General features: G+C 46.0%; 1 protein-coding gene across 1 annotated transcript in view; it reads right to left on the bottom strand.

The window, feature by feature from the left end:
* MTCH2 (mitochondrial carrier 2) overlaps positions 1–22,027 on the bottom strand; it is a 27,911-nt gene that overhangs the window by 5,070 nt on the left and 814 nt on the right. Inside the window, exons 2-11 of the mRNA XM_015414510.1 lie at positions 19,729–19,813; positions 18,241–18,347; positions 13,892–13,918; positions 13,553–13,603; positions 5,501–5,558; positions 4,596–4,647; positions 4,300–4,359; positions 4,001–4,094; positions 3,631–3,678; positions 3,012–3,079 (exon numbers count right to left, since the gene is read on the bottom strand). Of these exons, the coding sequence (XP_015269996.1) occupies positions 3,012–3,079; positions 3,631–3,678; positions 4,001–4,094; positions 4,300–4,359; positions 4,596–4,647; positions 5,501–5,558; positions 13,553–13,603; positions 13,892–13,918; positions 18,241–18,347; positions 19,729–19,813 (650 nt within the window). The remainder of the gene's footprint in view (positions 1–3,011; positions 3,080–3,630; positions 3,679–4,000; positions 4,095–4,299; positions 4,360–4,595; positions 4,648–5,500; positions 5,559–13,552; positions 13,604–13,891; positions 13,919–18,240; positions 18,348–19,728; positions 19,814–22,027) is intronic.

Below are 22,027 nucleotides of genomic sequence, written 5' to 3'. Positions count from 1 at the left end.
AGAAAACAAGGTTCTGTTGAAATGGCTCATCAATACTCCACGTTACAAGCAGGCACAAGCCCCTGATTTCTAGCCTTAACGCCACCTGCAAAGCGGTAGGCCAGATGCCGCTTCCAAAGCAACGACTTCTGCTCCTAATGGTCTTTGGGCAGAAATGAAAATAACCAGAAGGGGCTAGAGATGTGAAGACCTGGACGAAAATTGTAGCGGGGGGGGGGGGGGGGGGGGGGAATTCTCCTGAGGCTTTGTATATAAAAAAATTGAAATTTGGGGGAGTACTGAAAAAAAAAACCTCCCAGGAAATATTTTCTCTTTTAGAATGAGTGAAATGGTTTTAGAGACAAGCTGGACATACTGTGCACACATACTACTCTTAAACCCATTTCTGCTCCTAGAAGGATATCTAGTCTTCATGAGGGGGAGCAAGCATACCTCCTGTAGTCCTGACCTGACCTGTGGTTGACCTTTTCACCTCTACCTCAAACCACTGTGACACAGGCCCAGAGGCTGGGTAGCCAATACCTTATTGTCCAAACCTGCTGGAAAGGGGGGGGGGGATATCAGGAGGTGGGGCAGAAACTGCACCAAAGCCTCAGAGGGAAAAAAACCTGAAAGTTTCACTGAGAACTGAATTCTCTCTCGCCAGACAGCAAAAATTCAGGGACCTGCGTGCTAAGAGAGCAGAGGGTGCATCAGCTTGCAGTCTTCTCTCAGGTATTTGGTATATTTGCAGTTTTGCTTGCATAAAACTGAGGCATTTATAATTTTTAAATTCCATAAATATGTCAGGTTGCAATTTTATATGCTAAGAAAATTATAAACGATGCATTTTACGTTGTTAAAGTAGTAATGTTAGCGTAGGTAAGTACTGAATGTTGAATGTATTTCAAGTTTCCCCCAAATTTCCACACACACCCCCAAAACCCCCACATTTTTCCCACATGGCTTCAAAATTTCTGGAATTTTTACATCTCTAGAAGTGTGACACAGCCAAACTGTGATCGTCCTGAATAGGAACACAACCCAAAAACACAGCCGATATTCAACTGTTGCATACAACACAGAGCAGCCACACCATCCAAACAGTTCTTTGGTACTACAGGGTACTGTATTGCAAAAGTAAAGCATTTATTCAAAAAAAGATAACTACAGGAGGACACAACAGATTTATAGACTTATGAAAGTTGCGAAAACTGTGGATAGAAAAACTTTTATCCATCTTGTATAATACTGGAACTGGGGGTAGTAATCTCACTCAGTGAAACCACCTGAGTTAATCTCAGGATTTATAGACGGAAGCAGGTCACACAACATACCATTAACTTAGGGAATTCACTATCATGAAGAGTGGAAGTGGCCACTAGTTCACAGTCATTTTACATGTTATGTATTTTCTTGAATCTACTCACTATCATGTGCTAAAGTTCTTTGTATAAATGCTCTCTTCTATCTGGTTTTTGTAACCCTGAGTTGAAATATCCACAAGATCTTTCTGACTGCTCCTCTAGGATACATTCTTTCAGATGAGACAGATAGATCCAACCCATATATATGTATTATAATTTATTCTGTATTTACTGAGGTAGTCTGTTGCCACGGATGATTACAGTCCTTGGGGTGGAAGGGGACTGCAAGATCAGAACAGATCCAGTCTTTGCACACACAGCCCTTACATAAGCAGAGCTTATTCCATCAACTTGAGTTCTACTTGTGCAACAGTAAAACGCAAATGATTCCTGCCAGGTTCCTCTTTTTCTTGCAGCTCCCCAACCTAATATATGGCATATCATATATGCTGAAGATATCATCTTATGCAGCCCAGACTACACAGCCTTGGAATCCAGTGACACCAGTACTGGGGACTGTACAAAACTGATGTATATTGTCTTAAAGGTAAAGGTAAAGGTCTCCCTTGCTCGAAAGCCAGTCGAATCCGACTCTAGGGTTGCGGTGCTCATCTCCGTTTCAAAGCTGAAGAGCCAGCGCTGTCCGAAGACGTTTCCGTGGTCATGTGGCCGGCATGACTAAACACCAAGGCGCACGGAACGCTGTTCCCTTCCCACCAAAGTGGTACCTATTTATCTACTTGCAATTTCTTGCTTTCGAACTGCTAGGTTGGCAGGAGCTGGAACTAGAGATGGGAGCTCACCTTATCATGCGGCACCCGGGTCTCGAACTGCTGAACTACTAACCTTCCACAGCCTGCAGTTCAGCGTCTTAACCACTTGAGCCACCGCAGCTCCATATTGTCTTAATGTTGTTTTAATTATCATTATTACGATATTGTTGTGATGCGTGAGTTTTAATTGTGATCTGTCCTGAGCCCGTTCGTGGGGAGGGCGGAATATAAATGTGAATGAATGAATGAATGAATGTTGTTCTCAGGGGTCGTCTGGACTAGAAACTGTCCCAAAAAACCAAGCAAATGCATGGTTTTCTACCTCTCTATTAACAAACTCATAAAGTAAACTTTAATTATCATGATTATCTGGTAAAGCAAAACTGCTCACCCCATTACACATTTTCTTTCTTTCAGGGATGGATATCTACTGAATAACTTTAATACGTATCCAAATTTATAAATACCTACTGGGCCTGCATAAACCTACAAAATTCAGTGCCTGTTCAAAGACAGAAACCCATGCATGCATCCAACCACAGCGTTTTTTTCCTCCAACCACAGCTATTTTGGATACAGGCACGGCACAGAAAAGGACAGCTCTCTGACCACTATACTTAAAATTAAAACCTTGGAGGTTTTCTGGAACTTTTCCAACTATCATCTAAAGGAAAACACCAAAGGCTTTATTTTCAAGTTCTGTGGGCTATGGAATCAAAACTTTAGAACAGCCAGTGAAAATTCTGGAGGGCACAGCTGTAAGATACAGCACATGGCTACAATTCTCACTACTCAAACAGACTTGAAAAGCTGAAAGTAAGACTGCACACTAGATACATTTTAAACCATGCAATCAAAAACCAGGTTGAAGAAAAAGATACTCTGCACTCACCCACAACTATTGATGGCCATCAGGTTTGAGACAAGTACAAAGGGATAAGTCAGCATACTGGCGAAGAACTGCAAGTGTAATTCAGGGAGATGTTATCAACAGAAAGGACGCCACCCGCTTTCTACGCACCCCCAGCTCTGAATCAGTTTGTGGCAAAGCCTCCTAAAAACTATAGGCAAATATAACCCCACAGCCACCTTAGTCACAGGAAGTGTGTGTTGCACTGCAGAGCCGGAGCTTTGCATTTATTTCAATACGTTTATTCTGGTAGGCATTCTAATTTGGGATGGGAGGGCTTCCACTTCTGGTTAAATGGAGAAAAGGAAGTAACTGAAAGTTGTTCATCTCACAGCTTAAAAAATAATTTGAGCCTAGCAACAATCCCCACTTAAGTGGCCAACTTCAAGTGCCTAGATTGAATGTTACTGGTAAATGGGCCTCCTGATTATGGGCAGGGGTCCTGAAGTCTAGAAAGTGCACGGCAGTCACCCTCATTTCCAGGGGGCCCTAGCATCATTCCAGTTACACCCACCCCAACATCAGACTAGAAAATGAGCCCTCAATTCTATTGTCACTGAAAGCAAAATCTGCCGGACAGAAAAATGGATTACACACGCACACCAGTGACAGCCTGAGAATAACTCTTCATCTCAGTCATGGTGGAGACCTATGAAAGAAAAGAAATCAGTGAACATGACCATGTTCCCCCATTAACAGTAGTTGCTCTCAACCCCATCTGGTCCTGAGAGGAAGGGAGAAAACCCAGGAGTTGCCTGAGAATGCTAGACAAATATATCCCACACTGGAACTACTAGCAACAGGCAGCAATGAGGAATCATATTCAAGGGCTGGGGGCAGCAAGCAGTGAGCAGAAAGACCAGAATAAGACTGTTTCGGGCTGACCAATACGAGCACGATGCACGGCACACTCTTGCTCGAGATCAGCACTCCATCACCCATGCGCCTCAGAGTGCAAGAAATACACTTACTCCATTCTCCAGTGCATAAGTATTGATGAGGTAGGCCAGCATGTTACAGAGCCACAAGGACAGAATGTCTCCCAGCAGGCGGGGAATAAGGCCCCTGAAAGAGAATAACTAGCTGTTGTATTTCCTTGGAAAATGTCACACCACACCCCCCCCCCACATCTGTCCACTGTCCACATGACAAACAAGATAACAGCACTCCCCTGACGTTTGTCTGTCCTACAAACAGTATTCAGTGGCCCTCTCTGTGGAAAAAAAAGGGCGTAATTACCCCAGTAAAGGCTCCCAGGACAAGTACTCACGAAAAAAATCCAAGGATGCCCTCTTCCCGGTAAATTGTAACAAACGAGCTAAACACGCCACTGGAAAAGAAAAGAAATCCACTAAATTACTCCAGCGTAAGGAAAATACTAAGCAGGACACTCCCCAACTGTCCCTTCGTCTTACTCTTCCAACTGTCTCCCCCAGTAAAGATAACTGGAAACCAAAATAGTTACACGCTAATTTCTCCCCACCACCTTTTTTAGTTTTCACAGCAGCAAGCATCAGTCCTGTGAGTTAAAGCCTGAATGACGCCAACTCATGCATATGCACATACCTGTACTTGGTCTCTCTGCCAATGAACTGCACCATACATCTCAGTGTGATTACTGGAAGAAAATGAGAGAGCCAACAGGGAGAACATCAATGAGGGAAGTCTGCCCTACTTGCTGCTTCCTGTTCAGGAACGCATAGGAATACTCTGCTCCAAGAATACAAAGCCTGACCTTCATATGCAGCAGAAAGAGGTGACAGAATTTTCAACAGACCCATGGCACAATTTCTGAAAGAGCCCCATGTTTTTTTAAAAGCAAAACTTTCAACAAGTAGAAGACTAGCACCTCAGGAAGAAAGTTCTAAACCAGCTTTCTTGCTCCTATGCTAATTTTCTACTTGAGCTTCTTCTTTTTTTTTATGTAAGGGGACATTAAAAAATGTGAAATCCTCCTGCAGTCTGAAGTGGAACAATCCACTCTACTACCTGAAGGCCCTGCCACCTCATCCTGCGGCATGTTTAGACCAAGCCCCAGTCACAATCAAAGTAAAATATCACAATGGATAGCTATGTTAGTCTCTCTGTAGCAGTAGAAAAGAGCAAGAGTCCAGCAGCACTTTACAGACTAACAACGTTTGTGTCAGGATATGAGCTTCCATAAGGTAGTGCACAGATACCTGAAGAAGTGAGCACTGACTCATGAAACCTTATACCCTGCCGCAAATTTTGTTATTAAGGTGCTGCTGGACTCTTGCTCTTTTCTACGATCAAAGTAAAACCAACTCCAACATTTTACAAGATGAGGTAGCCAAAATCATGAAACACCGGTCCTAAAGACACAAGAATATAGCACTCCCTCACTCTTTTAACTGCCCAGACAACTGGTGGCACAGATGGGACCAATGCTCATTGTTCTGACATTAAAATTTATGCTGGCTGTGACTGAAAGGCTATCAGTCCATACCTACCATGAAAAGGGTGAGTGACTAGCGTAGCAGCAGAACGTGCAACCATTTCTTGAGAAGTCTAAGATAAAACAAACCCAGAAGCATCAGCAGAAAGGCATGCAATCCTGAAGGTTAATAAGACTTTGAAAAAGGCTGAATAATCAACCGGCAAAAGGAAGGACAAAATTTGAAGGGATGGCATGTGACCAGGTTCCGCTGGAGGATTTCATGACTTCTGCTAATCTGGATTACAATGTGAAGCATTTGTCACATGTTTGTTAAAAAGCTGCACTTTGCACTTTAAGTCTACAGTTAAAATGGGATTATAATTCCTCTATAGGGGAAGGCTCTTTCGAGCTGAGTGACATACTACAGAAGGCCGTCGCTTATTTAGAGAGAGCACCTTGAATGCTTCTCACACTAGACATAATATTTCTGGATGCACTCCATTGCACATTGGGCTCCTCCAGGAAGACCACTGTGACCAGACAGTAATAGACCCCAAATCTCTAATTTAGCAAAAGCAAATTTTAACCAAAGGAGTACATAGGTAAAAACATTTTCTCCCATGCATTCTATTCCTGGCCAACCCCATGCTGCACAGCCTTCTGGGAAGAGGGGTATTACTACAGCTCTTTCAGAGAAATAACAAAACAAGCCTTTATGTTTCAATACTCATAAGCAGGGGTCATTTGGGGGGGGGGACACGGGGGGACGCCATCCCCCCGGGTGAGGTGCGGGAGGGCGGGGCCTGGAGCTCCCTGCTGGTGCCCCCTGGAGGTCGCCGCCGGCTGTGGGGAGGACACACTTCCGGTGATGTCAGGGTGTGTGGCATATGCTAATAAGTTATGCTAATGAGTCCCCCTAGCTCTTTTTCTACGAAATGACCCCTGCTCATAAGCAAGCCCTGCAGTCAAAACAAAGCGGCAAAAACTTCTTAAATAAGTCTAGCCCCAAGAGGATGGTGTGTGTGTCTGTGTGTATAGGGGGGTTAACTTTAAGAGCCAGTGTGGTATAGTGGTCAGAGTATCAAACTAGAATCTTGGAGATCCAGGTCCAAATCCTCCCTCTGCAACAGAAGCTTACTGGGTGACCTAGAGCCACTCACACAAACTCAGCTTAGCCTATGTCACAAGACTGCTGTGAGGATAAAATGGGGGAGTACTAGGTATGCTGCTTTGGGTCCCCATTGGGGAGAAAGGTAGGGTATATACGAAATAAATAACAGAAATAAAGGTCACCGTTTGGCATAGTTTCACTGACCAGTGATTTGATCCTGGAACAGCCACCATCTACTGATACAGGACAAAGTAAACAAGCGTCAAGTTGGAATGCCACAGAGGAGGCAAAACGTGCCTATGGCTCCACACCCGCAGGTTACTATGGCCGCAGGGGACAGGTTTTGTTCTCATTTATTCATAGGAGAAAAAGTAAAATACTACATCTGGGACATGGTTGCAGTGGAGGGAAAACTTGCCCCTAAGCACAGGGAGAGCAGAATGAACTCTCTCTTACTATGCCATTCCTCTGAAAGAATGCCATTTCCTCTTGCGGAGGCAAGTGTGTGATTTCTAACACTTTCCTCCTTCTACTGCAGATCTCTACTTTGCCCCAATGCTATTGCAAAGGGTCTGCTGCCCCTCCCCTACAACAAAATTCCAGGGGGTTCAGTGGGCTGCAGCAGAAAGGGAAGTGGGAAAGTCCTGTTCTGTGAATGGATGGATGGATGCATGCCCTTGTGTCCCTGAGTTCCACTTGAAACCATAAGGGCCTTCTGTCTGTCTGTCTCTGACACATCAGATATTTTGTTTTGTTTTATGCCCCCCGGAGGGGATTTTTTTATTGCAGTTTTTAATAGACTACAAACTACAACGAAACATTAGGAAAGGGTAACTACATCTAGGGAGAAAGGAATGAAAACCACTACTAACTAAAACCCCAAGTATAGGAGATCATAACAATAGCTTATATAAGTGTTAATCTTAAATTGTTAGTATTACTTTAAACATAGTCGGTTATGCTAAGTTTTTTATCTTTTTATCCAATGATTTAACTGTTTAAGAGAACCCCAAGAGCATCCCATAATAAAAAAACAGGTTGTTTACCTGTAACTGATGATCTTCGAGTGGTCATCTGCCCATTCACACCCATGGGATCTAGTGCGCACACGCTGGATCGATCGGCATTGTAGCAAGCTCTTTAACAGATTTTTGCGCCCAGTCCCTCAGGCATGCGCAGGAACCCCACCGCGCATGCCTAGAGGGGTGGGCGCGGACATCCCGCCAGTTCCTTCAAACTGCCGCAAATCAACCCCTATGGAAAATGTAGAAGCTGATAGCAGCAGGGTAGGAGGCCGGGTGGTGTGAATGCACGGATGACCACTCGAAGATCACCAGTTACAGGTAAGCAACCTGTTTATCTTCAACGTGGTCTCTGTGCTTTACACCCATGGGAGATTAGCGAGCAGTGGCCTACCTGGAGGAGGGTGCTGGCAGGTCCTTTACTGTGTAGCCAAAGATAGAATGCAATGTCCTATGTTGGTATTAGAATTTTTTCGGACGCCTAGGGCGTAGTGCCTGATAAAAGTGTTAGGCGTGGCCCACGTAGCGGCTTTGCAAATGTCCATCAGGGGCACTCCCTGGAGAAAGGCAGTGGAAGTCGCAACAGCCCGGGTTGAATGGGTCCAGGCAACGGCTGCTTTGCAATCAGGTAGCAGAGGTGGATGAGACCCGCAATCCACTTTGAGAGGCGTTGAGCCATGATGCGAGTCCCCAGCCTCGCTGGTGCGTAGGAGACGAACAGTTGGGAGTCACGTCTCATTGGGCGGGTTCTGTTGAGGTAGAACAGGAGCGCCCATTTGACATCTAAGGTATGTAACAGCCTCTCCTCTGGGGATTTCGGGGATGGGGAAAAATCCGGGAAGAAGACCTCTACCTGTAGGTGGAACTCTGACACTACCTTTGGCAGGAACGAGATGTCAGGGATGAGGCGGACACCGTCTGGCAAAAAGGACAAGTATGGCGTGTCATGCCTGAAAGCCAATATTTCTCCAACTCGCCTTGCAGAGGTGACAGCAACCAGAAAGGGCGTCTTCCACGACAGACATTTCATATCGCAAGTTGCGAGTGGCTCAAAGGGTTTCCTCGTGAGCTGGCGAAGAACTAGAGGAAGGTCTCAGGGAACGACAGGAGTTTTGACAGGAGGGTAGAGATGCAATAAACCTTTTAAAAATGTTTTGAAAGCAGATGGGAAAACAGTGTGCATCCGTCAACGTGAACATGGTAGGCTGAAAGGACGGCCAAATAAACACGTAACGATGAGTGGGAAAGTCCCGAGTCAGCGAGGGATAGGAGGAATTGGAAAACTTTCTCGAGACCCGCGGAGGTGGCTCAAGGGGCATCATCACCAAGGGAAGAACAGAACCTTTGCCATTTATAATGGTAGGACCTTGCGTAGTAGGTTTTCTGGCATTCAGTAGAACGTTCGCTACGCGGGTCGAAAATCCTTTGACGTTATTCTCCACGCAGTCAATTTTAATCATGGTATGTCATGATGTAGGAGAGGGGAGTCAGACAGGAAGAGGAGGTCCTGTGCCGGAGGGAATTGGTGGTATATTCCCTTTGACAACTCGAGGACTGTCGAGAACCATGGTTGTCTCGGCCACCACGGTGTTATCAATATGCAGTCTGTGCCGTCTCTGACGATCTTGCGGACCACTCTCAGAAGCAGGGGTATGGGAGGAAACAGGTACAGAAGGCCTATGGACCAAGGAAAAAGGAGACAGTCTCCTAGCGACTGTGAGTCCCTGCCGCCTCGACTGCAGAACTGGGGACATTTTTTGTTGGCTCTGGTGGCGAAAACATTGACTTGGGGAGTTCCCCACCTGTGGAAGAGTGGGAAGAGGCAGGACGGGTTCATCTCTCACTTGTGGAGACTGAGCTTTGCTCGACTTAGATGATCTGCCTGCACATTCATGTGTCCTTGGATGTGCGTGGCTACCAGAAAGATGTTGTGGGTGATGCAAAAGTCCCATAACTGGATGGAAAGGTTGCAGAGATGAAGGGAGACCGTGCCGCTCTGCCTGTTGACATAACTGAGTGCGGTGGTGTTGTCTGTGAGGACTGTAATACATTTCCCCTTGATTATTGGTAGGAAACTCGTGACCGCGAACTGTATTGCGAGCAGTTCCAGGAAGTTTATGTGTCGACCTTGCTCGTGGGTGTTCCACTTGCCACCAACCCACAGACCCATCATGTGTGCACCCCATCCCGACAGGGAAGCATCCATGGTCAGGGTGATTTGTGGTGACGGAGGGTGGAAGGGCGCTCCCTGGAAGATATTGGAAGGGACAGTCCACCAAAGTAACGAGTCTCGTATGTGTGTCTCGATGTTTGAGACCAGGGCGTCCTTGGAGGATGCTACCAAGAGCCAATCGTCGATGTACGGGTAGTTGGAGATACCCCTGAGGCGGAGGAAAGCTGCAACGACAATCATAGTCTTTGGGAAGACTTGTGGGGCACTTGAAAGGCCGAATGGCAGGGCTGCATATTGGTAATGCTGTTGACCAATTGCGAAGCGTAGGTATTGGCGGTGGGAGGGGTGGATGGTGAGGTGGAAGTACGCGTCTTGGAGGTAAAGGGTGGCCATCCAGATGTGTTTCCGTAGGAGCGGCATAATCTGCTGTAAGGACACCATGCGGAAGCGGTGGTAGGTTACAAAACAGTTCAGTGCCCTTAGATCTAAAATGGGTCAAACGCCTCCATCTCTCTTCGGGACTGTGAAGTATCGGGAATAAAACCCGAACAACTGTGTTCCAAGTTATGGTGGGAAGGATCGTCTGCAGGAGAATGAGACAGAGATGCTGAAGGTCTCGACCTGTAGGGCGATCTCGATCTATGAGCAGAGTGGGATGAATATCGATCCCAGTCAGAATAGCCCACCGGAGTCAACCATGGCATGGATGGTGGATAAGCCCCATACAGATACCTCATCTGCTGTTGATCCCAAGACAGAGGTGGTGGTGGTGGGTAATAAGACTCGGGGGGATCGACTTCTGGACCGTGGACATCTCGGAGACAAAGCGGCAGCCTGTCTTTGAGAGGGGCCCGTATAATCTCGGTTGTCGATATCGACAGATTGACTGTGCAGACATGGAGGATGACGCTGCGTGTCGCATGAAGCATATCGGTGCCGACGTGGATCGATGTTGGGAGCTTCTGATACTGTCGACGTTGACGACGGGGAAGGAGACTGAGAAGGCTCTGCATCCATTTGATGACTTAGGAGATCTACCGTTTCGATGTCGGAGTAAGGATGCTCCATTTGGTGGACAGGGGAGTCCAAGACATGGATGGTCGGTATTGGTGGAGGGGCTTGGGCCTCTGGTATTGATACTGCCATTGGAGTGGGAAGCACCCAGTGCAGACACCGCTACCTTCCCCTTCTTTGCTGCCTTAAAGGACTTAGAGGAGCCCTTCTTTGCGGACTTGTGCTCCTTACTTGGTTTGGCCTTCTTTTTCACCGGCGTGGAAGCGGAGGATTGTGCCTTCGATGCCGGAGGCTTCGGCATCGGTTGCGCTGAGGAAGGATGTAGGGCTGATTCAAGCAGTGCCACTTTAAAGCGCGCAGCTCGGTTTTTTCGGGTCTGGTTCGAAAATCGAGCACAGTGGCAACAGGATTCGGGTCGATGAGACTCTCCGAGACAAAAAATGCAGAGGGTATTACGGTCAAGGGGAGCAAGTTTACTACCACAACCCTTGCACCTATTAAAAAAGCCCCACTTCTTCTCCATAAAAATAAAAGTGAAGAAGAAAGATGGGGTAAGGGGGGGGGGTAGCCCGAAGGCCCGACTGAGGTAAATGGCAACCTTCCCCTCAGTAGAAAATAAAGTTGTTGTTTTGTTTAAGTTTTTGAGAGAACAAACAAAGAGAAGGAATGAACTGAGGAAAAAATCCAAAGAGCCGTGAGGCAAAACGCCAATAAACGTGAACCGATCAGACCGACAAAGAAAGAGGTCTTTCCAACGTGGTGGTAAGAAAGGAACTGGCAGGATGTCCCGGCCCCCCCATCTGGGCATGCGCGGTGGGGTTCCTGCGCATGCCCGAGGGACTGGGTGTGAAAATCCGTTAAAGAGCTTGCTACAATGCCGATCGATCCAGCGCGTGCACACTAGATCCCATGGGTGTGAAGCACAGAGACCACGTCGAAGATCTAAAGTTTTAAGGCACAATTCAGAGTCCTTCAGCCTTCATTTTGTTATATCTTTTCTAATCCTCACTTTATATGTATGTTTGGGGGCAGCCGCCCCCTTATCGGAAAGAGAGTCCTCGTCAGAAGACACCGAGTCCAATTCGCCACTACATTTGCTGTCATCTTCTTCCTTCTCGACCTCGTCTGTCTCTCCCAGCTGCACTCTCAGGAACTCACGTGCTTTAGAAACAGAGTCAATCTTTTCTTTTTTATCGTGTAGTTTGAAAATGACACATTCTGGAACTAACCATCTGTAAACAATACTGTTTGTTTGTAGAAAAAGGATCAGGTTTTTATATTTCTTTCCCTTTTGCCTTATTTCAAATGGAATGACTTTTAAAATCCTGATGGTGTTGTCCCCGATTTTCAAGGGTGTTCCTGTAGTTGCTTTCAGGATAGAATCCCTCACATGTTGCTTTGAGAATCTAACCACTATTTCCCCAGGCAGATTATTCTTTTTGATGTACACGGAATAGGACCTATAGACCACATCCATTTTGCTTACAAGATATTCCGCTTTCAAATCTGTAACTGGGGCTAATGCTTCACTCAGAAGTTGCTTTGGATTCTAACCTTTTAATTCTGGGACCCTTGAAATCGTAGGACCAGATTTGCTTTCTCCATTTGCAGCTGTAAAAGTTGTGATTCTTCCAAGGCTAGTTTCTTTTCCAGCTTTTGCACCTTTTCCTTGACTTTTTTAGTGTTGGCGTCCATTTCCTTCACCTTCTCAGCCATTTGCTCCATTATTTTTAAAGTCTCAGTCAGTTGGAGCTGCTGAGTTGCAAGATTCTGGTTTAGAGTCGTCAGCTGTTGTTCAATGTTAGTCATCTGGTCCAGCAAAGGGTGCAAGAATCTGCCAACATTTCGGAGAACACAGTGACCTCTTCCGGTCGAGGGCTGATGGTCTCGGCTAGTTTCACTTTTGCTGGTTTGTCTTTCTCTGCCCTCTTCCCCGCCATCTTTATGGATTGTTTACTTTTATGAAAACTTGCTAAAGTCTTTGAAATATGCCCATACGCTTATCTGCGCTCTGGTAAGTCTCTCAAAACATATTTCAACACTTTTTCTTCAGCTCCCCCCTTAGTATTTTATTGTTTAGTTCATGCGCATGGGAGGGGCCCCTCCCCCGCTCGCTTTTTTCGCCATTCCCAGGGGGTAAATTATCGTTTTGCTTTAACCCGACCCACAGTTCATTGTTGGTCATACGACCTCCCTCGGCACATGTTCAAAACGCTCGATCTCTGACGCTTGTCCCGGTCAGCGACTCTAGATCCATATGGACACTCAGCAGCAGCACTGTCAGGGCGTTCCCCAGCATCGCGCTGGCGAAAAGGCCACCCCTCAAAAGCCCCATGGCTAGGAGCCGTTTGCCAATGCTCCGGGGTGGGTGGGTAGTGACCCGTCGCCCCTCCCTCCTTTCCACTGGTGCACAGATCACATCCCCGGGAGGTCCGGGAGATGCGTCCGCCAGCGTGTCGCCATAAACCGGAAGTCCAGATATATATATTTTTTTTCACCAAAATTTTATTATTTTAATAAGCGCAGTTATAATACAATTAAGCATTCTTCATGCTCTGGGTCCAGATATTTTGTTGATAATAGCAGACCAGAGCAGGCTGTTAGAGATCCTACCATGCATCACAGTTCCCCAAAACACAGACAGACAAGATCTTACGTAACGGGCACCTAACTCTCCTGAAATGCCATTCTAGTCTCACTAGGACAGAATTCCTAAGACTGCAACATCACCTTGACGTGAGAGCATGTGAAGTCCTAAAGCAGCCACACAGAGCCTATCTGTGGCAATACAGCCCTTTATCTTACCTCCTTAATGACTTTCTCCAGAGAGGACTCCTTGCTGCTGCTTCTAACCTCCTGTAGGAAAAAAAACAAAAGAAAGGCAGCTGTAAAATCTCTAGGGTGGCAGTGTCTCTAGCCACTGTGCAAGACGTTTCATATTTTTAATCAGGTTTTTCTTAATTCTGGGGAAAAAATATTTTGCATTGCCACTTTTCACATGGTACACAGTGCTCCATATATACTGTCCAATATCAATCACTAATGTCCCCTAACACCATAATCCCAAGCAATGGCAAAGAAGGAATAACCACTTCCCAGGAAAAGGAGGATAAAACTTATGCAAAGAACCTAGAATCAACACACCTCAGCTTGGTCATCTTCTTGGCATTTCTAGACAGGAAGAAAACAGAAGAATCTAAGCGGTGAAAACCATAAGCAGCTTGTACAGCCACTCTGCTTAAAATGAAACCTCTAAGAACAAAACAGTTCACTTTCTAGGAGATACCCTGTATAGGATCTACTTCACACACACCTATATAATCTGGCTGCTGTATTTGGGAACTGGTGTTTTCTCTCATGTAAGATTGGCTTCAGTTCCATATGTGGGTCACTTGAGTTGTCTGCTTCACAGGCACCTCATTCACTACTTGTTTTTAGTTTCAGAATCTCTGATTATATCCCTTCGTATAAAGAATAACACAAAATACAAATCTTTGCCCTACATCCTTACAAGTATGGACTGATGAATTACGTAACTATCAAAGCACATTTTATAAGGAAGTGATCTATCTACCCCAAACTTCACCCCAGAGATTCAATACATATATCAAAAAGATTGAGCAAAACTGATAGTTCTGGCTGAGCCTCCCTCTTCCATAACTCACAGCTGTGCCTATGGATGGCTTTGTGTATAAATATCTCTTCATTTAGAAATACTGCTTCTCTTAAGAATACTAGCATGGTAGGAAAGTAGATCAATCAGAAGTTGGCTTTATTAATTACAAAAGACAATCAGCTGTTCACAATCATGTCGTCTTTCAAGGGGATCTTCAGTGTGTCGAGCTGCTTTCAGTAGGAAAGCACGTGTTGTTATCGTTCCAATGAGAAATTAAGTATTTCTGGAAGGGTATTTTATCATTTTAAATACTTGCACATTCTCCTGTAGTACTGAGTGCAACCGCCATTCTAATCTAACACCATGCCTTACATGCCAGTAGATCAAATGGGATTCTTCACTGCTTTGTTTCTGAAAAGGGTTTTTATTTTTTTTGGGGGGTGTCATCTGTTCAAAGAGTTTCAGAACTAAATTAATGTATTCAGCTGCCCTTTCAGCTCTGTGACTAAAACTTCCGTTTTAAGGGGTGAGCTAACAAAAGAGTCACAGCTGAAATCAAGGCAGTTCACAGAAAAGCCTGACCTAATTTTAGTTCACTGTCCTGCAGCCAGAGCGTAAGGAGTTCAACACCCGAAGACCTATTAGAAACATGAACCTGTCAAGGACCTTTCCATTTACTCTGAGAATGAACAGTGACAGATGGGGACGACAGACAAACCATATCTAATGACTAGAGCCCATTCTCATGATTGCTCAGAAGGGCCGCGGTCTTCAGTGGGGCTCACCAACATATGCACCACCCTCAACAGCAAGTAACGGAGAGACTGTTGGCCGAGCCACTCCAGAGTTTCCTGGCGTACACCATCAGCGCCAGCCCAGCTTCTGCCCTGGTCATGGGACAGAGACCGTGCTGGTTGCCCTCACGGACAATCTCTGCAGGCAGCCGGTCTGAGGCAGGGCGGCGCTGCTGCTATTGCTAGGCTTGGCGGCAGTGTTCGACACAGTCGATCACGATCTACCAGCTCATTGCCTTGCCAACACTGGAATTTTTAGGACAGCCTTGGAGTGGTTTGTCTCATTTCCCCATGGTTGGGGACAGAGGGTGGCGCTAGGGGAGAGGGTTTCACCCTGGCATCCTGTAGTACGCGGGGATTTCTCAGAGGGCAATCCTCTCCCCAATGTTATTTAACATTTACATATGCCCCCTCGCCCAGCTGGTGTGGATTTTTGGGCTGCGGTGCCATCAGTATGCAGATGACACCCAGCTGCATCAGTTGTTGGACAGCCAGCCAGATACCACCCCAAGTAATCTGGGTTTGGAGGCTGTGGTTGGATGGCCGAAGCAGAGTCGGCTGAGACGGAATCCATCAAAGATGGAGGTTCTCTGGCTGGATGGGGGAGATTCAGGACTTGGGAGTCAACTCCTGGCTCTTGACAGTGTGCCACTAACACCGACACAGGTGGTCAAGAGCCTGGGTGTGGTACTGGATGCCTCCCTGTCAATGGAGGCCAAGATCACAAATACAGCCAAATTGTTTTTTTCCCCAACTGTGTCAGGTCAGGCTACTGGCTCCTTCCCTGTTTCACCCTGGCCTAGCCACAGTAATCCATGCAACGGTCACCTCTAGGCTAGACTACTGTAACTTGCTCTACACAGGCTATCCTTGAGACTGACCCAGAAATTACAACTGGTCCAAAATGCAGCGGCCTGGGTCCTTATAGGGATCCTGTTAACAGCACACATTCAACCTGTGCTTCGCCAGCTGCACTGGCTCCAGATGGAGTACTGGATCAGATTCAAGATCTTGGTATTGACCTTTAAGGCCCAAAATGGTCAGGGACCAACATACCTCCAGGACTGCCTCTCCTGGTATGTCCCCCAGAGAGCATTACACTCACTGAGGGGAAATATACTGGAGACCCCCTCGCTCAAAGAGTGACTTGGTGGAACTCCCTGCCAAATGATAATCTGAGCCCTGTGGGGTTTAATGCAGTTCTGTAGGGCTTGCAAAGCAGAGATGTTCTGCCAAGCATATGGCTGAGGACAGCAGTGGAGCCGTTCATCTCAATCTCACTCTCTTCTCTTCCTTCCCCCTGTTGAGGAGGTAAGGAGAAAATTCTGTATTATGCCACCATCTACGATTAGTGGTTAAATTGTATTGCTTTTTTTAGTATTTAATAATTTTACATTTCACTATGGCACTGTGTTGCTAACCTGTTGTACACCGCCCTGAGCCCATTTTATGGGGAGGACAATATAGAAGCCTAATAGATAAATAAGTGCCCCTCATTCAGTAAGCCTCTCGCTGAACCTGGAGATGGGAACATGTGGGCAACCATTTCCAAAATGATAATGCACTCTGGAGTTCCTCCATGTGCCCTGGAGAAACAAATCTCATCCTCTTCCTCAGCTTCAAGAGGTGAGCTTGCACTGGTCCAAATACTGCTCTCCTGATGCCACATGGCATGCCACGGTTGACTCACAGAGCCACAACTCCCCCCCCCCCCCCCCCCCCCCGCTCATCAGGAAGGCTAATCCACACTGAAGGAAACACAGTATGACAGGCAACAGTGTTCCCCTTCCTCCTGAACTTGAGCTATAGTGCAGGATCTCATGCTGCATTTCAGGGGTGTTCAAACCTCTTCTGACATTTAGCATTACATCAGAAACAAGAAACCACTCCTCCCTCATTGGGGGATGGACAGCATCTGGAAGTGTCAAATTCTGACTGCTAAGGTCAACCCAAATGTCTGCACCCCTGGATACTACTGGACTACGGCCTTAAACTGAGATTATATTTTATATGTGCTGCTTTTATACTTTTAATTTTTGTAAGCTGTCTCAAATATGTTTGATTGAGATGCAGAATATAAATATTTAAATAAAGCAATCATAACTCTCCACCTCAAAAAGTTTCACACAGCTAGATTAGAGCCCAATAGGCACCTTAAAGGTAAAGGTTTCCCTTGCTCGAAAGCCAGTCGAATCTGACTCTAGGGTTGCGGTGCTCATCACCGTTTCAAAGCCGAAGAGCCAGCGCTGTCCGAAGAAGTTTCTGTGGTCATGTGGCCGGCATGACTAAACACCAAGGCGCACGGAACGCTGTGACCTTCCCACCGAAGTGGTACCTATTTATCTACTTGCAATGTCTTGCTTTCGAACTGCTAGGTTGGCAGGAGCTGGAACTAGAGACGGGAGCTCACTCCGTCATGCGGCACACTCGGGTCTCGAACTGCTGAACTACCGACCTTCCACAGCCTGCAGTTCAGCGTCTTAACCACTTGAGCCACTGCAGCTCCTTAGAGCACCTTAGTAGCACCAACAAAATGTTGGGGGTACAAACTCTGGAAGTCAAAGCTCCCTCCATCGGATACAATTAGGACCTGAGTCCTTAAGGAACTTTGACTCTTGACAGCTGACAGCCTGAAAATCTTGTGGGTCTCTTTAATGCGGCTCTTCTGCCGCTGCAGACCTGCACGGCTGTCCGCTGAAACTATCAGAGTCAGACAGAAATTCAAGACCTTGCATTTCATACACATATGAAACATTAAGGCACTTCCTCTTATCATAACCTAAAAAGTATTAATGAGTCTCGCAGTGGGCTTGAATTGGAGTAACTCTGCACAGGACTGCACTGTAACAGGGCAACTGTAAACATAGTTACACACCCTCCTAAATCCACTGAAATTAATGGGCTTAAAAAGGTATAACTCTATTTAGGAGCAACACTTGGCTTTTGCAGTCAATGTTATAAAAAAGCTAACATCTTATCAGTCTAACTCAGAAATAGTTGATTATGGCATGGGCAAAAAAAAAAGATAAAAATTGCAAAGCATTTTGCACATTAACATTTACTTTATTACAGAATTAAAATACCTGCAAAACTTTGCTGTGCACTACAGAGCCTATTGCTCCTGAGCAGAGTCTAGGAGTCAAACCTTTGAAGAGTCCTGCCCTTCCATCAATCTTCATAATATGTTTAGCTGAAAAAGAATCGACATAAACATAATGATATGCCCCAATGTAGGTTGTTCTCCCCATTCATCTCGCACACCTACAAAGAGGAGATTTCCAGCAATTAAAATGCATAACAACAGCTAATGATACTACACATGTGAAACTATTGAAAACATCAGTATCAAGGTTATCGTAAGTAATGACAAACATAATCTAGAGCACAAGAAAGTACATTAACATTCTATTGATTTCAGTATCCTTAACTGTTGACTAGATTGCCCATGGAACAATGTTAGTGTTCTCGGCCTTTTGGCTAAGATCAAGTGTAGTAGTAGTGTACCTCCTGCGCTGTGTTTGTCCTTACCAAACAGCACCATCCTCTACAGAGCTCAAGTTAATAATAATCAGGACTACCAAGAGGCACCCCAGCCAAAGATCCTCTCTTGCCCCCTACCCACTACCCAGAACCAACACAAACACTGTGTATTAAGTTTAATTCCATGACTGGCCCAGTTCAATGGGGCCCAGAGTAGCCAGGGCCCCCGTAATCTTGTCCCATTAGTACCCCTTCTCTTGGTAGCCCTGATTATTAGTTTGAGAATTGTCCAGAAGCAGTGCATAGTACCACCACATAAATCAGTAGTGTTACCACACAAACCGAAGGATGAAAACTGACACTGCTGGAACATGCATGTGCATACACTGGCCAAAACATGTGTGTGGTGCCTGGAAGGAAAAATACCCAGTTGACCAAACATGACTTGCTATCTAGTATTAAGAACCTCTGCTTCACTGGATGGAATTCTAAAGCTAGTAACCATTCCTACAGCTTTCTCTTCCCTTCTCTCCTGCTATTCTGACTTACTTAAAAGATCCAATGATCCCACATTACAGAAGGGCATTTATGCTTGCTCACATTCTTTTCCCGCGGCCATACTAGAAGGCCAATTTGCAGGCATAGTGTGTTCAGACAGGCTTTGTAAACATGGATCTTGTCAGCTTGAGAGAAAGGTATTTGTCCTCCTTCATAATAAGTTATGTGAATATATCACCTCACAAAAATCGTCCAGTTTTTCCTTGTAGATGAGGATTGGAAAGCCACCTTAGCAGTTGCTAAATATTTAGCTGCGGTGATTGCCTGTAAGAGGGTTGGATCTCGATTTGTTCAAGACCTTTGAGTCGAAAGAACAGTAAGATAAGAAGGCAGTTCTCTCTGTTCAAATGCCCAATTAACATCATCATTACTTTAGCCTTAATAATCATCACTGCTACCCTTCAACAGTTGTGGACATCCAGCAGAACCAAGTATACATTAAATATCTACACCAAAAGGAATAGGTAACAAATTGTGCATTGCAATCCTGTGTTAGGCTCTTTCTGGTTCATAAACAATGGTTATACACTCACCATAAGTAAAGAGACCAGGCAGCTGATAAACCTGTCGCCCAAAAATATTTCTTCCCAAAGTTGGAGGGAGGGGTTCATATCCCACCTTCAAAACAAAAAGACAGTCTGCAGCAACCTCAAGATTGTATACTTAGGAATTGTTCCAATACTACCTAGCTCTGATAACTACTTGTTTGGCCAGCAGTTGTAAGGTGTACCAGAAAAAAATTCAGAATATTTAATTCTGTTTTCTGTTTTACCGTTCCAGTGCATCAAAAACCAAAGCCATTACTTTTCCAAGATGGACATACTTTGCAACTTTTATTTGACATCAAGTTAGACTGCACTTAGCAAAAAAGAGAGAGTACAAGTACACTAGTTACCAGACATTTAAGACTACAGAACAAATGCAAATTCTCAGTCCCATCAACAGATCTAGACAGAGTACCACTCTTTTCAGTCCACTACGATCAATGGGCTTAGAAGGGTAATTCTGCTTAGGATGGCACTGCAAATTTCTGCCTTTTCCCTTCCTTGTATCCAGATAAATTTCCCCTTTTCTGCTAACTTTCCCCCCAAAAGGTAAAAGTCATTTAGAACAAAGAATTTTCCTTGATGGGAACTGCCTGCCTTTAGAGTTAAGTGTTCACTGCAACGAGGCCAATAAATCCCAAAGTAATTAGGTATGATTCTCCTACCATAGAACTCTTCTGCTTTGTATAATATGAACCACTGCTTGATTTGTCACAGCAGGTCATGCTAGGTAAATGCACTTTCCATAACCTGCAACCCTTATCTAGGATCAAGATCAACAGCTTAGCATAAACCTTTACAGGCACACTGGACTTCTACTGAGTCCAAGCAGAAGCAGCATTATTAGATGCATACTCTATCACACAGCACCAGTACTGGCTGGCATAAAAATATTTATTATTTATTTATTTATTTAATTTTATTTATACCCCGCCCTTCCTGCATGCGGGCTCAGGGCGGCTTACAACAATATGGCACACAGTGCAATAAAACGCTGGCATGAAATAATTGTGAGGCTAAGAATAGCTACCTAGATTCAAAACATGTGAAACACTGCAGAGATTTGTGCATTCACACTTATGCAAATATCATTCCCAAAGTCACATTTTTTATTAAAATATCCCACAAATGCATGTGATATTACACTTTTTGTACAGACAGCCTTTTGTTTCTGTGCAGCTACATCATTTTCAGCCAACGACAGTGCAAACATAAAGCCACAACTGGCAAAAACAACATACAGTCAAATGTGCTAAATAAAGAAGTGTTGTGGTCTGGAACTATTGGGAGTGTCTCAGACTCTACCAGTAAAAAACAGGGAAAGGACTCCTTTGAACAGGAGGCGACTATAAAGCCAGCACAAAACCGATCTGAATTTAGAAGGGCCTCTAAGAGCGAGGAAAGAAATATCAGACAAAGCAATCTGAAACTCTTGAGCGACATTTGCAAAAGCTTCTGCAATGCGAGTGGCACCGTGGCTAGCATTAGCAGTGCTGGTCTCCGAGGCATGTGGCCAGAGCCGAGGCAGCCCGCGAGGGAAGCGCAGCATTCTGGACCTGGTTCTGACTCTCTGGTGTTACCGGGACCGGCTGCAAACCCCACTGTTGGCCATCAACCTGTACGGCTGCTACTGCGGGGCGGGCGGTTCGGGGAAGCCCCTCGACGCGGTGGACCGGTGCTGCTTCTGGCACGACTGCTGCTACCGCCACGCCCGGCTCGCCCTCAAGTGCCGCCGGAGGGTCAAGTGGCAGCGCTACAAGGTGCTGTGCAGGAGTTCGGGGACGGAGTGCCGGTCGGCGAGCACCTGTGGCAGGCGGGCCTGCGAGTGCGACCGGCAGCTGGCGGAGTGCCTGACGGCGGCCCAGCCCCGGAGACGGCACGCCTTCTACAACCGGGGGGGCCTCTGCGGAGGACCGGCGGACACCTGCCCCGCCGCCCGCCACGACCGGACTGCGACGGAGACCGACCCCGCGCCTCCCGCCTCCGGGGCAAGGAGCGGCGCGTGAGGCTCTGTGGGAGTGGGGCACGCGGCAGGCCAGGCACCAGTGTTCCCTCTAAGCTGAGTTAGTGTGAGCTAGCTCACAGTTTTTTAGCCTCCAGCTCACAGGTTTTTGTCTTCGCTGAGGAAGGATGGCTCCAGAGCAAACTAATGTATGCAGTAGCCAAATCTCTCGCTCACAACCTTAATGCCAGTAGCTCACAAAGTAGAATTTTTGCTCACAGGACTCCACAGCTTAGAGGGAACATTGCCAGGCACCTGGTGCTGCCGCCGCCGCTCCGGCTTCCC

The sequence above is a fragment of the Gekko japonicus genome, unplaced genomic scaffold (genome assembly GCF_001447785.1).
Source record: "Gekko japonicus isolate JY-2015 unplaced genomic scaffold, Gekko_japonicus_V1.1 scaffold446, whole genome shotgun sequence".
In the NCBI taxonomy this organism is placed as follows: domain Eukaryota; kingdom Metazoa; phylum Chordata; class Lepidosauria; order Squamata; family Gekkonidae; genus Gekko; species Gekko japonicus.
This window is presented reverse-complemented; position numbering and strand designations above follow the sequence as displayed.